General features: G+C 34.9%; 1 protein-coding gene across 3 annotated transcripts in view; it reads right to left on the reverse strand.

Moving 5' to 3' along the window:
• Positions 1–1,119: 1,119 nt before the first annotated feature.
• Positions 1,120–19,985, reverse strand: part of SMARCA1 (SNF2 related chromatin remodeling ATPase 1) — a 37,581-nt gene continuing 18,715 nt past the window's right edge. For 2 of the 3 annotated variants that reach the window (XM_075162397.1, XM_075162398.1), the window contains 9 exons: positions 19,117–19,236; positions 17,799–17,909; positions 17,478–17,591; positions 14,895–15,017; positions 13,238–13,370; positions 12,122–12,240; positions 11,669–11,881; positions 6,320–6,430; positions 1,120–5,615 (listed from right to left, as the gene is read on the reverse strand). In XM_075162397.1, coding sequence (XP_075018498.1) covers positions 5,544–5,615; positions 6,320–6,430; positions 11,669–11,881; positions 12,122–12,240; positions 13,238–13,370; positions 14,895–15,017; positions 17,478–17,591; positions 17,799–17,909; positions 19,117–19,236 — 1,116 coding nt within the window. In that variant the 3' untranslated portion in view covers positions 1,120–5,543. Of the gene's footprint in view, positions 5,616–6,319; positions 6,431–11,389; positions 11,489–11,668; positions 11,882–12,121; positions 12,241–13,237; positions 13,371–14,894; positions 15,018–17,477; positions 17,592–17,798; positions 17,910–19,116; positions 19,237–19,985 lie in introns of those variants that run through there. The other variant, XM_075162396.1, reaches the window with a different exon arrangement.

Here is a 19,985-nt window from a genome sequence, read left to right on the forward strand (position 1 = left end):
CCAACCAAAAACTGCAAAAAAACCCTGAAGGAATAAAGACATGAGAATCAAGGTATCTAGAAATTCAGAACGCCATCTTAAGAAAATGTGAAAGCAACAGTTCTAAGGAAGGAGAAATAACAGAAGCCCTGCTGGACTCTAAACCCTCACTGTGAAGTGGCCTCCTGAAGAATATCCACCTGTGAAGTTATCCCACCTGTTTAAGAGAAAGACAACACATAATGAATGCCATTTACCAAACTGCTGAGTGGAATTTAAGATTTTGTGGCCTTCAGCAGCATCCACCTAATTAAAAAATGAGAAGATAAATGAAGATGGCTTTTCAGCCTGTTCTCTTGTGGCAAGAAACTACCATGTAGCAATAAAAAGGCCTGTTCCCTGAAAAAGGTGTCTATAGCCTGACATTCCCAAAAACACTGAATGCATACAGCAAGAACGATCATCACGACAATACCAAACGCCATTGCAAACTCCACAGCTACTGAGTAGCTCTGCCGACAGGACCACTGTTCCTATTAAAAGTTCTGATGTTTGAACAGAGCGTCTTCTCCAGAAGTGCTGGCAGGTACTGCTTCCAAAAAAATCTTGAAAACCGTAGACTTTAGTGCTAGTAGATCTCCACAGAGAATATGTAAGAAGTAGAAACTAGCCAGGAGATCATGCTCAGCCTGGCACTAAGCAAAGCTATCTGCAAGAACTGTAGTTCTTGTAGTGAACTCAGCAATTGTTTTGGCCTGTACTGAGGACAAGGTAAGACAATCCACATCTCTATTGCCAGCTCCTTCTTCCTGGTCTAGGTGCCTCACCTGAAAAAGAGTAAGGTCTATCAAAAGTCACTGTAAAGCAGACAGAATTGCTACCAGCCAACGCCAGGATAAACTGGTCTTCCAGAGCTCCTTACTGTCTCTCCTTTTTTTCTGAGAAAAAAAGGTGTCATCCTGAGAAAAAAGTGGAAAACTGAGCATTCATTTAGGGCATGAACCTCTCCAAGCAGAACATCTGCATGTCTACTAGTGATCAACAGCTGCAATGACAAAAATTCCTGGTCCCTACCATTCTATGTCTCCTAGACTTAAGCTCCAAAGTATTTTATTTTAGTAACACACCAGAGGTATGGAGTAACAGAAAAACAGTAATATACTTTAATACAGGATCAACATACATTGTATCATACTGTACTAAGAAACAACACAGGCAAGGCTGTCACAAAAATACAGGCACTACTAGTATTTTATTTTAGATTACAGGAAATTAGAAAGTTTGAAAGCAGATGTGGAACAGCCACACACACCCCCCTTACATTCAGTTACCATAGCCTGAAGGTTATGAGGTACAAGACCAACGAAAACAAATCAAACTATTTTGAACAGTATCCAAGTGCACGTGCCTATTTGTACCAGAAGGATAATTACCAAAAGACGTCAGGTTTGTATTAATTTTTATTTTCATATATGTACAACTTCAGAAACAAATCTCAATTTGAAAAAATTCAGAAGTTATCTTTCAACAACACAATGTAGACATACCTTTGAGGCAGCAAATACTACTCCTATTAAGGCTTTTATGAAAGGATGGATATCATGCAAATGCAATTCAAGAGTACATTACATTTCAAAATATGCAAACCAAGTTCAACTTTAACTCTTTCAGAAAAAGAACATATCAAACATTTTAACTGTGACGCACCAAAGCATTTACATACATGCTTGAAGCTAAGTACATGGACTAGATAAACTTAAGTAAAATGTAACAACTGTCAAGCTATCTAAACCAGATCAGAACTACAGTCAGTGATCAATCCCTTCCAACATCACGAGTGCCAAGGTTGGCACCAACCACGTCATTTTACATTCACAAAAACCGCTGCTGACTGCAAAATTCCATATGCTTTTTTCAACCTGTAAGGCCCACACTTTTTAGCTTTGGCATTAATTTGCGATCACTGAAAGTACTTAATCCCTCCACCGAACCTGGGGAAGAGGCATGCACAGAGAGCGCCTGTATCATGGTAGTGCACAGCAGGAGCTGCAAAACGGAAGTTACTTCCATCAGGCATTTAGAAAGAATGATTAATTTCCATATACTGTATCCCTTGCTTATGATCTCAAAGAGTGAAAGCTGGATTTTTTTTAAACCATAACCAGCATTAGCACTAAATCAAACAAGCGATGCTAATCTACAAGAAAAAATTCTTACTTAATATTTTAGTATAGTAATGCTACTCGTGCAAACAGTACCTAAAGATGGTCTAATATTACCAGCAGGAAAAGAGCTTCATTCTTTCTCTATGTCATGATAATAAATTGAAATTAAATATAATGAAGATGGTCAGCTGTGTGGCTTTTATTGTCATCACTAACATAACACAAAAATAAAAGGACTGATAATTTGAAAGCGATGAATATGTGAAAAGAAAAAGAACACAAGAACTGTTGTGACCTCTCCCAGGATGTTACATGCACTGCCTGATGTGTGAAATGTGCCAGACGACTACTTTTTCTTTCTTCAAGCCTAATGCTAACACAATCAAATTTTAGTTTGAAAGAAAGAAGGAAACAATAAATTATTTTCAAAATTTTATATCATGTAATTTTTTTGGCAACTGTCGAATTGCCTAAAGGTCCAGACTTTTCAGAAGTTTTGTATCACATTACATTCAGTGCTTACAGATTTCTTTTAAACAGTATTCCTCACCTAAGAAAATAGTAGTTAAAAGTAGGAAGATTCCTTTATTTCAGTCCATCTAATTTTGAGTCACAGCAGCTTATCATTTAGATACCGTTAGGCACATACTGTGCGTATATCTGCAACTATAAGAACGAAAAAGGAAAAGAAGGATACATTTTACTTTAATCCTGACCAGCAGCTGTTAGCAATTTTCTTTAGTTATCACTGTGGGACTTGATGGATGGGAAGACTCAATATGCCGAGGAACTAGTATATAGTGTACAAGTGCTCTCAAGGACTGTTGTTCAGCAGCACATTCAGTTTAACTAGGAACTACAGACTGTAAGAGATAACAGATAGTTCCTGGCAGCATCTATCATTCTTCAGAGAAGCTGTCTGATGAAGAGGATAATATCTGGAAGAACAATTGCATGATCTTTTGCTATATAGCTAGTATATCATGTCACTGAGGGAGGAGAAAAGTGAACATTAACTCAAGTGGTAACTCAAACCAAGAAATCCGCATAAAAGAACAAGTTGAGATATTACCATTTTAAGACTTTCCATATACTTTGCAACACAGAGAAACTGGATACACAAAAACATGCAAGTGAAACAAAGCTAATCTACAATAAACAAAACCAGAATACACTTATTTCAAGACTTAAAACATTACAATATTGACCCGATGCTAAATAGGAGCAATGGAATAAGGTCTAGACCTAGCCATGTAATTCAATAAAAATTCAATTGGCTCTTCCAGCCTTTATTTCCCTCCTCTTTTTACTTGTTTTCATAATTTCAGGCCATAAACTTACTGAGTGACACGGGAGCCGAAAAGCAAATGTAAATAAGGTATCTTCCTCTCTCTATTAATAGCAATGCTCCAGGGATTTCTGATTATATATGTATGTAGCTGCACAGCCTTTTTCCAGGCCCATAATTACATGGATGCCCTTCTCCCAAGGATAAAGCATGTTAACTATTAAAGGATGTTAACTATTCCAATACAAAAAATCTTATTTGAAAAGACATCCTTCTTTTCTAAGCAGATCTATCCCATCTGGGTCGCATACTCATTTAAAAGCATGCATTGACACCTATGACTAATCTTCTGTCTGAAAGCTGTGCCCCATCATTATTAGATGTAGCTCTCAACTCATCAGATGAATCTCAACAGATGAATACCCTTTTTTACACTGTAAGTCTTACAAATAAAAGCCCAGTGAAATATTAATGACTTGGTCCCCAAACAAAAGCTCCATTCCAAAATACAAAATCAAATTATTAATCCTTCAAAATGCTCAACCAAGTCATCACACCCATTTTGCCCCAAACTTTAAACACAGAATATCAAAAAAGGCTGGAAATTACTCATCAAACTTACAGAGATTAATTCCAGAAAACTTCAAAAACATTCCAATATATTTTAAATGACATAAAAGAATATGGGCAGAATTCTGTCCTAAGACTCAAGAACTTTTTATAAAGTCCTGAATTTTACAAATACAGAAGAAGTAGCCAATGCAAAGCATGAAATACAAAGAGTTTAAAGAGTTTTTTTCATCTCAAAACACCTCAAACCACAGATGGAAGCAAACTGCACTAGAGGAAATTTACAAGTAGTCTTCAAGGGAAGTACCATGTAAAGCACACTGCATTAATCTAGACTTGACATTATGAGGGCATGTCTCACGGTAGCAAGGTCCATACTAAACACCAGATCAGAGACAGAAGATTAAAGTAAAACATTAGATGTCACAGTCGCTGTTCTACTGACCCGGGAAAGGCAGAGACTCCAAGGTGAGCACAAACTATGAACCTGCTTAATAAAGGCCATTCTTGCAAAGTCAAAAAAATCATAATCCAACACTTCCATCCCTTCATTAAAAGAGAAATACTAAAAAAGGAGCACTCCATAACATATCCCCATTGCTTCTGACTGACATGTTGAATCAAAGGTAAAAGCAGAAAGTTAGCAGAGAGAATTAGAGCAACAAAGATCTTTTAGCAGAAGGCAGCATAGCTGAGCAGCCTACCAACCAGAAGATGAATGATTTTGTTTGTTACTTAAAAAGAAGCTGTTAGTTGACTACTTCAGTTTATTAGGCATAGAAGAGTTTTCACCTAGAGGTCATTCTGAAAAACACCTCACCCTGTGTTTAAACATATATGAAGCCCAGCAGAAACCAGTGATAAAGAACTCAAAAAAAAACCGACAAGGTTTAAGTATTTGCTGGCTTTCCTTCCGAACATTTCAGAGAGAAATGTCAATGTAGTGCTGACAGCAAACAAGGATGTCAGTCTAATTAGATTTTTTTTGTTCTGTCATGCTCCTGATCCTATCTAAGTACTCCTCTGAAAAAAAATCTGATCAATGATGAAGGCACAATTATATAAACCTTAACATTCACTCTAAATGTAGCTATGCAAGAAAGGGAGAGAGGGTAGGCAAAACAAAGGTGAAGTATATTTCTCTTCAAATAATTAAGTCAGTTTATTTTCCAACAGCCATATAAATTTAAAATATGAAACAACAATAATACAGCTATAGAATCTAGGTTTTCTTTCAAAGCAGCAGCATATAAAACATATAAAAGCTAAAACCTCAGCACAAGCTTCAAAAAAACAAGGACTGAGTGAATTTTGCCGAAGACATGAAACTCACAAAATACAGTACACAAAAATACTGGAATGCGTAAGATATAAAGCTACACATTTTAGGTAAAGAAAGACATTATAAAGTATACAAAATCTGCAAAATTAAACCATGGGATTTGGGGGAGACTACCATGAATACAAAGAAGTTGGCAATTAATACTTGTAGATGAAGAGAAGAAAGTGGCAGTTTCACGTTTAGCATTCAGTTTTCAGGTTCACGACTTCACTTTCTTAGCATCTTTTTTTCCAGAGTTCTCAGCGGCCAAATCTGCTTTTCTCTTCTGTGACTAAAAAAAGAAAAAAATTGCTTTATAAATTCCACAAAATGGTGGCATTATAAAAAAAAAAATTTCAAGTACATGACTAACTATTCAAAAAGAAGATAAATGACCCTAACGTATTATATATTCCAGTTTGGCTTTGTAGGATATAATGGAAGGGCAAACAAAAATCCCAGATTTAGACACTTAATTCTGCTACCCTTTTTATCTTCTTCAAATCATTACATGGTCTCAATGGTACAGGTACCACACATACCATGAATTGGATGAAAAGATCAGGACCTTGACTTATACACAATTCTGTCCTAAAGATGACAACTCTTCAAACTAAAAGAAGCACTTCTTATCATTTCTTCTTCCAGGAACTACTATGTAGGTGAGGAATAACAATCTGAGATTAAATTAAAGCAAACATATGATGTAAATATGTAGGTAGAAGGAGGGCAGTGCTATGTTTTCTTAAAAAGAGTCTTCCCTCTGCTACTTAAACAAAAGAGTCTTCTCAAAAAAAAAAAGCCCCAAAATACTACGAATTGGGAATACCTACGTAAAATCTAGGAGAGCTGTGAATAGACAAATATTTCAGTGTAATCTCACAACTAATAGTTTGTACTAAAACAATCAATGGCTACAATTATCTTCTTCATTTTCTAACAAAATATAATTGAATTCTGCCCCACTAGAAGTAAAGTAAGTGCTGCTAAACGTACTGCTGTAACTTTCGCTCCTCTTTTCTTCTTTTCAGCTCTTTCTTTTTCCTCAATTTCCATATTTTCTTTTTCTATTAATGATATGAGAGTATTGCAGCGTCTCTGAAACTCCTAAGGAAACAGAAAACATCAAATTATCTAAATAAATTATACAAAATCTGTCATTTACATAAACATGTTCAAAATTCTTGAATTCCAAAATACTTACGTTTTCAAAAAATGTTCAATATTCATGTACTAATGTGATTAGCTTATTTATTGTTCATCTGGCTTTACCTTAGTGTAACCTTCTTTATAAACAGAGAGAGATTTACTGAAATATTCAACTTCCTGACAAGGAGTTTTCAGGATTGTCTGTATCTTCCAAACTGACACCCCAAAAGACTGATCTGATCTTTCATCTTGTTTAGATGAAGCAAATTATAGCCTGCCAGCATACTATGCCAGATTTTAGGAAAAGAGGTCTTCAAGTATATCTTTAAAGCAGAGAGAAAAGGAATCAAAGCTATCTTAAGCAATACTTTTCTGTGGCACACAGACTAGTTTTTTGTGATAAGACACTGTCAAGCTCCAAACTGGCAAAAATCTATTCAGTCTTAAATCATGAACTATTTTTAGTCGAACAGCACCCAAAAGGTAGCAGGCCCTAAATGCTTTTAGCATCAAGACTTCCAAGTCATCTGCAAGTGATCAAGATTAAATGCCATAAGGTCATTTATACATTAAAAAATATTACCAATATAACTCTAAAAGTATCTGCATTGCAGTAAATAGCAGTTGGCTGGGTTAGTAGAACTCATTTGACTTGGACAGTTTCTTGTATCCCATCTCAAAAAAAAATACCTCTTACCAAATACAAAATAGTACTCATTTTTATTATAATTATTCAGTATGTTCTATGTACACTGAGAACAGTGATTCCATGGGCTTTTCTTTCCAACTCAAAGCAGGAAGCTTTCTTCTGAGGAAAAAGAGCCAAAAAAAATATGTCTTATCTCTATTAAATTCAATGAATCAATTTTTGAACCACAAGCTATCCTAGAATTACCTAGTAGCATAGATCTTAACCTACAACTGGTCTATTCACAATGAAGTGAACAGGTGACCTTTTTGCCCAGGAATTAGTCTTTATTTTCTGAGCATATGTAACCTGTATATTGCCTCAGCCATCATTTTACGTGATGGAAAACAATGCAGCCTGCACACTTTCTTGATCCTGAACGTTCTGAAACAGTCAAGCATATCACTCATCTTTGAGACATTAATATCCTCAAGCTTAGCCACATTCCTTAAGTTCTATAATTTCCACAGATTCCTCTACAAAGGGTGCTCCATGGCCTTGGGTGAAAGCTCTGTAATGCAGAATGGACACAGAGAATACTTCCACCACATGAATTTTTTTTACCACAAAAAAAAAATTCTTCAGGACATTCTTCTTTACAACTGGAAACGTTCCAGTCTCATGCACGTAATTTTGCAAACAGAGTATTACAATCAGTCATTTCTACCACATCCATGTAAAAGTAACCCCACACCTTGCAGCACAGGTTCGACCACAAATTAGGGCACCATGCTTGTGCCTGGAATGTGACAGTCCTGCTAGAGCTAAAACACACTCACTTCAACCAATAAAAACACTCAAATTCCACCCACACAACAGTTTTTAGATAAAAAGGCAACAAGTCTGAGAAAACTTGAGTGCAAGCCATCCTAACATACATTGGATCCCCAAACATAGAACAAAAGAGCCTCTGCCCCAAAAACCTACACTCTATAGATGAATAGAGATGATAAAAAGACAGAAGTAGAAAGATGACTGTCAATATATCAGAAGCATTTTACATCATTTAAATTTGTGTACATTACTCAAAGACTTAAGAGCTGTAGGTAAAGACTGATGACAAGCTGCCCCGTAATAACAATCAGCTAGATCTTTTCTAGTATAAGAGAAACTGGTTTGTGTTAAATTCAAGACAAGCAATTAATCAGGAAGGATTAAGAAATAACCTCGATCCGTTTGCCTAAGGTACTAAGAAAAATCCTCCTCTTTCCTGGGGAAAAATGCTTGCATAAATACATATATTTATTAAATTGTACAGGTTCATGGTTAGACTTTCCAGATGGACTACTACTCGAGAACAACATGCAGTGGACAGAGGATGGACTCAAAAACAATTTTCTCTGGAGAATCACAGAAGCAGTTGACAGTAAGATGTGACATGCACACAGGTTTCTTCTACACCTACCTTGAGAAAGAATCTGCATGATAAGTCCTGCGTTGAGCTACTGAAATTTCAATATGGACTGATCTATTCCATTTTATTACTGTAAAAATACACTTAGAGTTTAAAATGCCTTTAAAGATGCGATTTTATTCAGCGTGCCCCGATACTTTTCTTTTTAGGATGGAAAGAGATAAGATGTACTTTGCTCACCCCTTCATAGCTATAAAGACTAGTATTGCAATAAATAAGATAGGAGCACTGAACCGTCACCTTCTGCATGACTGAAGGCAGAGATGCTGACTTGGGAGTGAAAGTAGTCCTAAGCTCTGTCAACAGGCCTGTATATTCCTGTATTTACAAAGGAGTCATTTGTCTTACACTGAGTAGAGTTTGCAGGAAGGTAAAAGAGAATATGCATAATTTATGACTTCAGAAAACAGATACATGATTCACTAAGGCCATGATATTTTGCATTCTTCCTGCTTGGACAGAAATAAAAGAACAATAACAACTAAACCTAAAAATTTAAACCTCTGTGCCCAGTTAAAAAAAAATATTACAATTTTCGGCACTCTCAATCTCTTTGAAAACTTACGTTTTGGGTAAACCGTCTGGTTTTGGAATAAATAAATGAAGCAGAATTTTTGTTTTCCAAAGAGAAATCTTCAGAAGGAGAAGAAACAGAAGTAAGAAGATGGAAGATAAATTAGCTATTTACATGGAATTCAAGAGACATCTAGTGGTTAGTAGAACACAAAGTTTTCTCGAAGAGCCTGGTAAGTCCTTTTCAGAATTATGCTGCCCTTTCTATCTTGTTTCATATCAGTTCGAATGTAATAAAGGGTAATTTTGCGATCATATGTGAATTTCAGTAATCTAAGAAGTTTTATCCACTTCCACTGAACTTATTATTTACCCCTTTATAAAGATTTGTATTTATACTTGGTTCATTATTCTTGGTATCAAGTGACTTTCCAGCACATTTCTTCATAAAAATTACCAAGCTAGTGCAAAATAGACCCACAGAAATTAATACTTCCACAAATGTCAGGATATTTGAATGCATAAAATATCAGTTATATCATTGCCAGTTATAAACTACTAAACCCTACATATCATGACAATTTAAAACATTTAAGAAAATTAAATGCATGGTGAAAGATTACTTCAGCTTTGTATTTTCATACTATTCTTTTTCAATTGTGTAATAGCAGAAAACCTAAAAATACTAATATTAATGGATAGAATTTTAAAGAGCAAACAGAAGCCAAAAGATCCATTATATTCCCAGTGCCTCAATTTCAGCATTAGACACCACAGAACATATTTCTACATTTCAGCAAATTATTCCCATCCCCTTTAAAAAGAAAATTTTACTGAACATAAGGATCTGCAAGAAGATTTAAACTGAGTATTTAACTCTACCCCTGACTTAACTATACGTCAACTAACATTAAAAGTTGAGCTACATTTTTGATTTCTAGTACCCATTTCTATGATTTACTTAAATGGATTCCTCCATAGTCAACTTAAAAGAAACTTCGTAATAGACTAAATATTGTAGGCTTCTCTCTTTATGAACATAATTTTAAAATCCAGTATTTCTTCAAACAGACATTTTAGCAAGTAAAGGTTGTACTTCTTTTTAATTAAGGGTTAACTGCTGCCACTACCGAGAAACACTTTAATTGCTGAAATATCAAGTAGAAATTGTATTGCATAATTATAAGTAGCACTGGGAAAAGCAAATATTCCCACCTGTTCAAATACACATTTTAAATATTTTATCCTATGTTTTATTTATTCTTAGTACAGTATCCAGAACTCTAAAATAACATTTTATAAACAAATCCTGAGGCCAGGAAATAAAGATAGTAAACAATAATGCACAGTGGTTCTGCAATTGCTAGACTAAACTACTAGAAAAATCCAGATTTCTGTATGAAATGACATTTAAGTTACACTGCAGCATAGTATTTAATTAGAAATTTGCTTACAAGACAATGGGGAGAATCTGTGACAGATGTATAAGGGACAGTCTGCTCCACTCTCTTCTTTTGGTCATGACCAACACAGTTTTGTATTCAAGCAGACAAAAAAAATGTTCCAGCTCTCACTCATTGCAAGTGAGTAAGATGAAGTTATTTCCGGTATTACAAAAAAATTTGGAAGTTATTTTTCTTCTACAAATACATTCAAATGAAAATGCACGTGTGTGTTTCTTACATAAGGTGCACAGACTTACAAATTTTATTGGTAAGAAAAAGGAAATGAAACGGGAGAGCTGAGCAAAAATTCCAGGGCAGAGCTAACAGCTTTTTATAATTAAAAGAGTCCCATATTCTGAGGTTGGTACCTACATAACTTATTACTTGCAACCACCAAAGCTTCTGTTAGTGTTACCACTTCCCGCTTAATGACTAAATTAAAAAAGAATGGCTCTGTTCTTCAGACAGAGAAAGGAAAAAAAAAATAGCTAAAATTCAGAGTACTAGTCTACTTGCTATCAAAGTCTACTTGCTATCTTGTATTACATTCTCTAAGTATGAACAAAATCTTCAGAAAAGTATAACTAAAAAAATTTAAGCACTTACATGTGATAATCCTTATTCACAACTACAAAGTGCATTTTAAACCAATTGGTTCAATGATTAATTCTTACATGAATCACTCAGACTTTTAGAAATTAAGTACCAATATTAGCAAAGCTGTTTTCTCTCAGTATGTAATTCACATGTTTTCAGTCTTTAATATTGTCCAATAATTCTGAAAAGCAGTCATATTTTAAGAGACATTGTTTGGTAAAACTTTTAGTTTGCAATAAAAGTAACAAGGATATTTGTAAGGATAGTCTACCTCTGCATTAATCCCTTTGGGTAACATGGGACTTCAGCTTGGCAGGTTTTCTAATGTCTGTTTCAGCTGTATTGTGTTGCTTGCTGTACTAAGGGAAAAGGTTATTTTATTAAAAACTAGAAATGAGAATAAAAACCAAAGTTATTCTTTCAGCACTTGTTTCCTAGACTCCAATAATCTGGCACAAATCCAAATTTTATGTGATGGTGCTTAAAAAAAGGAACAAGATACTTCATATAATGACTTAGTCCATGTAACTGATACCTACCATTGCAGTTCTAGATTTGATAAACCAGTCAAATCTGAACTGAGGAGCATTACGCACACACTGCCTTAGTTCCTCGTACACATTTTCTTTGTCAAAGCCCATCTTGTGTAACATGCATATCAAAAATCTGTCTTCCTCTTCTGTGTAATTTTTCCCTTTGTTTGTTCCATACTGAATACGTAACTGATGAAAAGGTGCTTTATACCTTGCAATCTGAATCCAAAACAAAAATAAGGACTATTAAACATACAATATTACATCAAAGATTTATTACATATTAGTGTAGATTACTGATACTAGATATACTAGATGATATATATATACACACACTAGATATACTAGATATACTAGATATGCTATATAAAAAGATAGAACACCCATCCCCAACTATTCCTTTTCTGAACGAATTTGGAAGAAGTCAGCTGCAGAAAACAAAAAACCTGCAATGATTACTTTGGCATCGAGGGCTTTCTTGATACTGATCCTCCGTTGAATTCTTGCCTCTCCTCGTTCAATTTGAGCCATAATCCTCTCAATGTCCTGTAGTTCATTACAACGTTCCCAGAAAACAGCTAAAAATGCAAAACATAATTTGTAAAATAAAATCTTTTCCACTACTCTTACTACTTTACTCAGTTGAGACACTCCAGCAAAAAAAGGAATGCAGTTTGTGGTTCCACTGAATCTTAAAAGATGTGCTAATACTCTCCTTTTTACTCTGCTAGCCAAGAAATAAACTTGCACAGACCCTTTATTCAGTGTCTTTAAAAGTTACTATAAAAAAAAACCTATAAGCAAAGTTTTAGTAACAACTGTAATGAAGTTTACATTCAACATAATTAATTGTAGTCATGTAAAACTCTGAAAAAAATTACTTTTAAGGATAGATTTTCATAACAATGGTGAAACAGGTTAGAGCTGCTAGGCTAGCAGTGAAACATTCATATTTCAGTTTTCACTAGCTATCTCTAAGGTCAGAGACTACTTAGTCTATCTGTTATAAAAGCCAATAAATTTGTGGCTTCTCCAGTGACATCTTTTAGCCAACCCAAAATAAATTCAACACTTTGAAGGGAACTCTTGTGGAGCAATTCCTTTTTAATGTTAGGAAGAACACTGAAAAGCTAAATTTTACGAAGGCATTTAGTAAAATTATACCCAAGGATGAAAGAGGAAGAAATCTGTACAAATTAAAAAGCGTTAGGTAAATACAAAAGACAAAGATAGAGTGTACTAGCTAAAATAGCATATATACTCACAGCATAAAGAAACGTTACCACTATAAGGCAACTTAATGATTCCACAAGACCATGTTGTCAATGTAAACTAACTATGCCAAGTTCTAAATTTTGACTAAGGGGGGATAAAGACAGCTGAAGGCATATTTATATGCTGCAAATTCAACCTTTTAACAGAATTAAGTCTTCTGAAAAGAACCATCATGTACTTTTAAAAAAAAATTATTTTTATTCACATTCAAATTCTACATCTTGTAATTTTAACAGAACATGTAACAAAAATGATGGTGATACCACGTGATTAAGAAATACATTTCAAAATATCACAAACCTGAATACTCAATGACCTCCTCAGGTGACTTTCCCTCCACCTCACGGGCAATATTGTCTATATCGTCACGACCATATTTCTCATTAGCTTTAATAAACTGGTTAAAATCTCTTTTATTCCAGTTTGTAAAACCCTGTAAGCAGCAAGAGATTAAGAAGGCATTACTAGGTAGAAGGGAAACATTTTGCAAAATTTTGTCTTATGTATGTATCATTTGGCAATTGGCAATGCCTCTGCAATGTCACATAATTACAGTGGTTAATGGTCTTTCAGGATTTCCATAAACTTGTATTATCCAGGGTTTATTACTGAATCATTAAAAGTCTGAAGAGTTGTTTTTGTGCATGACTCCACATGCATTAGTAAGAGCTTTTTACTCTTCTTTCTTTTTAAACTTTTAACATGGTAGTTTTCCAAAGAGACAAGCTCAATGACAGGTTAGTGTAATTTTATTTAAGTCACTCTTCAGCAGATACTTGCAACAAATGTCTTGGGAGTATAGGGTGCACCAATGCAAGTGTCACTGCAAGTTCTTAGAGTAGTGCAAGTATCTAAAGCAAGAGCTCCTACTTCGGACATTTACAAACCTTGAACCAGACAAACGGATGAAAGCATAAGTATGTCAAGAAACGATCTTTAGTCCAAAAAGATGCAATCAAATGGAAACTCTATAGCACTGTCAAACAGAAAATTTGTTATGTACCAAAGAAATGAATCCAAAACTGAACAACAGTTAATTGAGATGCAATGCACAAAAACATCATCCCAGAATGAGACATTACAATTTAAAGACAGGGAAAGGAGAAAACATCAAGAACAAACAAACAAGAAAATCACATGCCTGAACAGCAATTTGTAGTGCATTGAGATTCTTTCATCCCAGAAATACATTTACAAGGAACTCTGTCAGTTCTCCAGCTGAATAAGCTCACTCCACAACAGCAGTACTGACATGCATATCAGCACCAGCTTAAATACTTCCTCTGCTATAAAGAGGTGAAATTAATAGTCAAATTGTAACCTTGCAAATTTCTTCTCGAAGTACACTATGTCCAATTCTCTTACAGAAAATTTTCTGAATCAAAAAATCCTGTTACTTTTCGAGACACACCTTTCTCCTTAACAATTAACTTTTAATAAGCCTACTCAGTAGTATAACAGTCCAAAAAGTCAAGAAACTAGCCAGTGACAGGGATTCAGTCCCAGTATAAAAGGAACACGCCTAACAACCCAACTGGGACAAAATTAATGGATGTGACATCTCATACATCTGTGTAAATACCCTATGTGTTGATAGCAGCTTGTCCTCTCTGATTCAAACCCTTTTTGTTAAAAAAACATGCAAGGTAGATGCATATACGAGAAACCCACTGATTGGATTTCTGCATGTATTGCTGGGTTGTGCATCTACTATACAAATCCTTGCCTCAGAAACGCTGCAGGTGTTCAAAGAAATAGTAGGTGACTAAGACGTAAACTTGTTCAAGGACAGGAAAGGTCCCTCAAAGCAAAACCAAGTAAAATCATTACATGTTGTGTGCTTTCTTATTTCTATAACATCAGTGTAGCTTTCCTGTGCATATTTATCATTATTAGTATTTATAGTCCATAATAGTCAAAAATATATAATGAAATACTTCAGCTGTTTTTATTTTACCTGTGTTAGAAGCTTTTCTTTCTCTTCAGTTTCCTCAGTATTCAGAGGCATAGACTCATCTATTTTCTTTTGTTCTTCTTTTTGTACCTGAGCTGCATTTGGCAGGTCAGGATTCCGGGGGACCTAAAATCAGGGATAACAATAAGTAGTAGTGCAGCAATATTATTAAAGAGACTGTACACTTTTCTATCAACCTTGGTTTACAATTTATAAGCACATGTTAGATCTCACAGGACTGATACAGTCCACACCCACTAAGCATTTGTTGTCACAGAACAAAAAAAAACCCAAACAAACCCAAACAACAAAAAACCCACCATCCCACACCTTGGCTACCCTGAAGAAACCAAACCACAATAAAAATATTTTTTAAAATAACTGCCAGAATATTTTCATCAGTATCTACAAAACTGGCAAAACTGAAAATATTATCCTCCAAGACAAGGTGATGTATCAAATACTGTCATTTATCTATGCTTGTTCTTTCTTGTCTCACAAGCTCTTAACATAAAGTTTATCTTCACCTATAAGTAACAAAAGGGTCCTATTCACTTTTTCTTTAAGAAACTTTAGTGAAAAACACTGTAGAATACATGTAAATGGTAAAATAGATTTTCTCTAACTATTAAATATTAAAGCACTGATCTGTACAACAGTTACCAAATGCATTTTACCTAGATTTGAATCTTATCGTTTAAACCCTTCCTCCCAAAAATAGGGCTAGATTTTGTCAAATGTATGTTATAACTTTGTTATGCCCTGTACCCACCACTGCTACACACGACGACTTAGGGATATTGTGAGAGGCAGAGCCTCGCCTAACGTAAGCTGTCACAGTTCACTGATTTCAGCGGCACTTTTCATTAGCTAAGGATCTGCTCTCTTACGTCCAACGGTTTGTAATGTTTTATAACTACAGTGAAATACTAAGTTCTGCCAGGTTTACTAGAGAGCTATGCACGCAGCCAAAGTAAGGACCAGACAGACAACATTATGTAAACAAGGCCCAGCAACATTATCTGTCCCTCTCCACACTGACACCAATTTAATATTGGTGACCTTTAAACTGTGTATTGCAATTCCATACCACACAATAGCAAACAAGTCAGAAACCAGTATGCAGGGAAGATTTTGTAGACCTTACATATTTCTGCAGCAAAAGGCAAAGGAAGTTAAGAGCTGTTTTTAACATCTGGCTAAGAAATTTTCTTGGCTTTGGTGGTTTAAGTTAAGACTGACACATAAAGCTTGGTTTCTACCTATTTGATACCTTCTGATGTTGTTTATGGCAGTCTTCAGTTTTAATAAAACTCTCTTCAGATGGAAAGTTATACTTCCATTTCAAAGCAGAAACTTAATCATATTTATCACTTTCACCACCAGTAAACAGTCATACTAAGTTTTTAAGATAACAAGTATTCATGTTCGACCTATCCAGTCTGACAGATTTCATTAACAGGACAGAAACACCTCTCTTTTTACATGCACATTGCGAACATTAGCAATTCTCTCACGCTTATTTGTTGGAGCATGAATTGAATAATTTCTTCCCCTAAGCTAAGTATACTTCTTTTAATTCTTATCTTAATTCTACCCTGCCATCCACATACAATTCTTTTTGCTTCAAATTAGATTCTAAGACACATTCTGCTTTTTCTTAAAAATATATTTTTTGCTAATATTAATTCTACTCTTTTGCAACACCAATTTCCTATCTGTCGCTTTGTATGACAAGTTTATGTTCTCCAACACATTCTATATGTGATTTCTTCTTGCTGCAACCTGCCATGAAACATGGGGCTTTTTAAAGTACATGTCTGGAAGTAGGGGATCCATTTGATTTACTCAGCCAATACTGGTGCAAGTAATGAAAATCAACATCAAAACAGAATCCATGTTCACTGCTTGTCTAGTAATGTCAGCAGGGAACAGGGAGAAATTCAGCTAAGGCATAGTAGGGGGAAAAAAAAGGTAAGTCTGTTGTCTGGTTTTCTTTTTGTAGTAGTAATACATTCAGACTTCTCCACACCTTTAAACATTTTATATCCCAGCAAAATGCAAGGAAAATTGATGTCACTTTACTTACCTTCATATCAACACAAAGTCAACTTCAGTATTACCTTAAGTTACTTTCTGCACAAGATATACAAAAGCTATAACGAAAAACATCGTACCCTGGAAGGTGATCTTATATCAGCCAAAAATTATTTTCTCATCTTAGACCACATATCACACTTTTGTTTTTGAGGAGAAGTATATGAAGCATCAGAATTGTCTTTCTTTTTTCTACTCTATTTTATTGTTAGGAACCCACCCACAAAACGCAAAGCTACACAGATGAGAAATACAGGAAGGAATTACAAATTACTTTTTCTGTTCCGCAGTGGAACAGAAAAAGGTGAATAGAGGTTTTAAGCCATTTCCTTCACAATGAGAAGCACTTTGCAAAAAATAAGACCAGGATGATATATTTTTTAGTTGCAGTCTCATTTACTTCATTTAGCTATTGTCAAGGTTGCAGTAAATCTGCAAAGAGGAATACAAATACATTTCACTAATTTGAAGAGGAAAAAAAAGCATTACCTTATATCCTATAGTCTTACGGTAATACAGAATTTCTTTTTCCAGAAGTTCAAATAACCGTGGTGGGAAAAACTGGAAATCCTGAATATTTGGTTGTTTTGGAGGTCGTGGAGCCTTCAAAGATACACAGCTACATTAACATTATATAAGCTTGATTTCTGTGCAATAAACCTGCCATAATTCAGCAGCAGTGGCAACTTATCGCTTTGCAAATACATTCATTTTATTACCAGTATAGGGTGAGAGCAGGGGGTGCAACATGGGAGAGGAAAAGAGCAAAAGAACAACATAAAAACCCCTCCATACTTGCCAACTTCTTACCTTTGGGACTTTTGGTTCGCTAACACGTAGGGCTTCTCTGAAATAAGCGTCAACTGCATAATTAGCTTTGCGTTCTCGTTTTGGAGGCTCTATCCATTCCATCATGCTCAGCTACAAGCAGAATAGAATAAAAAGATATTAAAGTAACTGTATGCTTTCCTAGAATCACAAAAATAATGACCAATGTGGCACCGCAAAACAGGAACGTATTTTTGCACGGCAAATCTAATGGTTGTGCTCAACAATACCAATATTACAACAGAACTCAAAAATAAGCTAGAAATTATAGCTGATTATAACACGTATTTAAATAAATAAAAGATTATCCACAAATAAGGTAGTGCAGTGGCATGGATAGATCCCTTTACAATATTCTACTTACTCCAGACACCTGAGTAAGGTTATGATTCCATCTACCAAAACACAATGGAAGAACCGGGGACCTGGCCTCTGAATTCTGTAATATCTTGTGACATGAATGAATTGCTTCCCCTCTAAATATCAGAATGAATAACCTCTACAGAGGCTACAACATTGGCAAAAAAAAAAATCCACTAGCAGCGAATTAATCATAACTAAATTACTTTAATTAAACTTACTAAAGCATATTTCAAGACTATGCTGTATTCAGCTGGCTTCTTGTAATGAAATTATCAACACAAAAAAAGAATCTTATGTATATATGCACACACCCCACTATATTCTTATTAAATATTTTATTTTTCTAAATGTTTCTTCAAAATTTATAAGAAACTGGGTTAGAAGGGCATTCCGTAGTTAATAAGTAAGAGTTCACATATCTGATTCTAGGTAAGACGTTAAGGATTTCTCGACTATACGTCCCATACAAAACACAGAGACGCAGAGGTGACATTGTGAGACCCTGAGTAATACCTCTTTGTTTGGGTGATCCTTCTATAATTAGGTAAATGGTTGTACAAACAGTTCACATTAATGCTTGTGACTAAAACCTTCACTGCAAAAAAAGACTTAAGTCCAAGTCCATATAAAATCATTATCAGGCCTGGTTTTTTCTCTTGGTTATGTGGCAGTAAAATAATACTGACTGCAACAGTATAGTAGGATGCAACTTGATATTTCTGTTGCAGAACGGATAAAATTTGAGCAATCATGAAGAAAACAGTGGGGCTGAAAGCTAATTTAACAAAAATTCAGAATACTGATGCTTCTGCAGAGTTAAGTGAATTTTTCAGTAGCTTCTTACTTCTCTAGAATAACCTTTATAGGCATAACATTTCTAGTATGGCCTTTATGCTTGCACCTCTAAATTGAAGTCAAAGACTTTTAGAAAAATTACCTTTTGTTTTTCTCTATAATCTTCACCTTCAAAGTTATATAAGCTCATCTCTGTGTCCATAGTGAAATTTCGTAAGGAGCTCTCCCCCATTTTCTGCAATCGTTCATTCATTTCAGCTGTCTAAAAATACAAGAAGATACTTTTAGGCTCATTCAAGCTGTTTTATCTTTTCTGAAAAAAACAGCTTTCACGATTATTAAAACATCCTCAATGTCTTTTTCTGCTTTAAACTTTTACTTACATTTTTCTTGTAAGGAGACACGCCCATAGTGCTTTTCAATTTTGAACAATCTGACTCCAAGACTTTCCATTAAACTAAGTTTATTATGCTGGAATGTAGCCCTACAACTGTATGATTTAACTTATAAATTTAAATGAAATTTATGCCCAACTCTTTGGAGCTGAAATGGTAGGTCATTTTTCCACAGAGCTACCTATTCCCTAATAAAGTTCCATAAAGGTTTTGTGTCTATTAGAATTGTTGGCATAAAATTTATATCTTTCTAAAAGCCCACAAAATAAACAGTGCTTAAGATACGGTGCACACAGTTTGAAGTTTGAAAATAATTGTAACTCACTGATTCTACTCCTTCAAAGGAGAAATTTCTCTACTGAAAGAGTGGTCAGGCCTTGGAACAGGCTGCCCAGGGAAGTGGTTGAGTCACCATCCCTGGGAGTATTTAAAAGACGTGTAGATGAAGCGCTTAGGGACATGGTGTAATGGGCATGGTGGTGTTGGGCTGACAGCTGGACTCGATGATCTTAGAGGTGTTTTCCAACCTTAATGATTCTATGATTTTAAAACTTTCATAAGCTTTACAATATTTACGAATAGTAAAGTAATAGCTGAGCATAAAAATAGATTTACA

The sequence above is a fragment of the Calonectris borealis genome, chromosome 13, assembly GCF_964195595.1.
Source record: "Calonectris borealis chromosome 13, bCalBor7.hap1.2, whole genome shotgun sequence".
Lineage (NCBI taxonomy): Eukaryota > Metazoa > Chordata > Aves > Procellariiformes > Procellariidae > Calonectris > Calonectris borealis.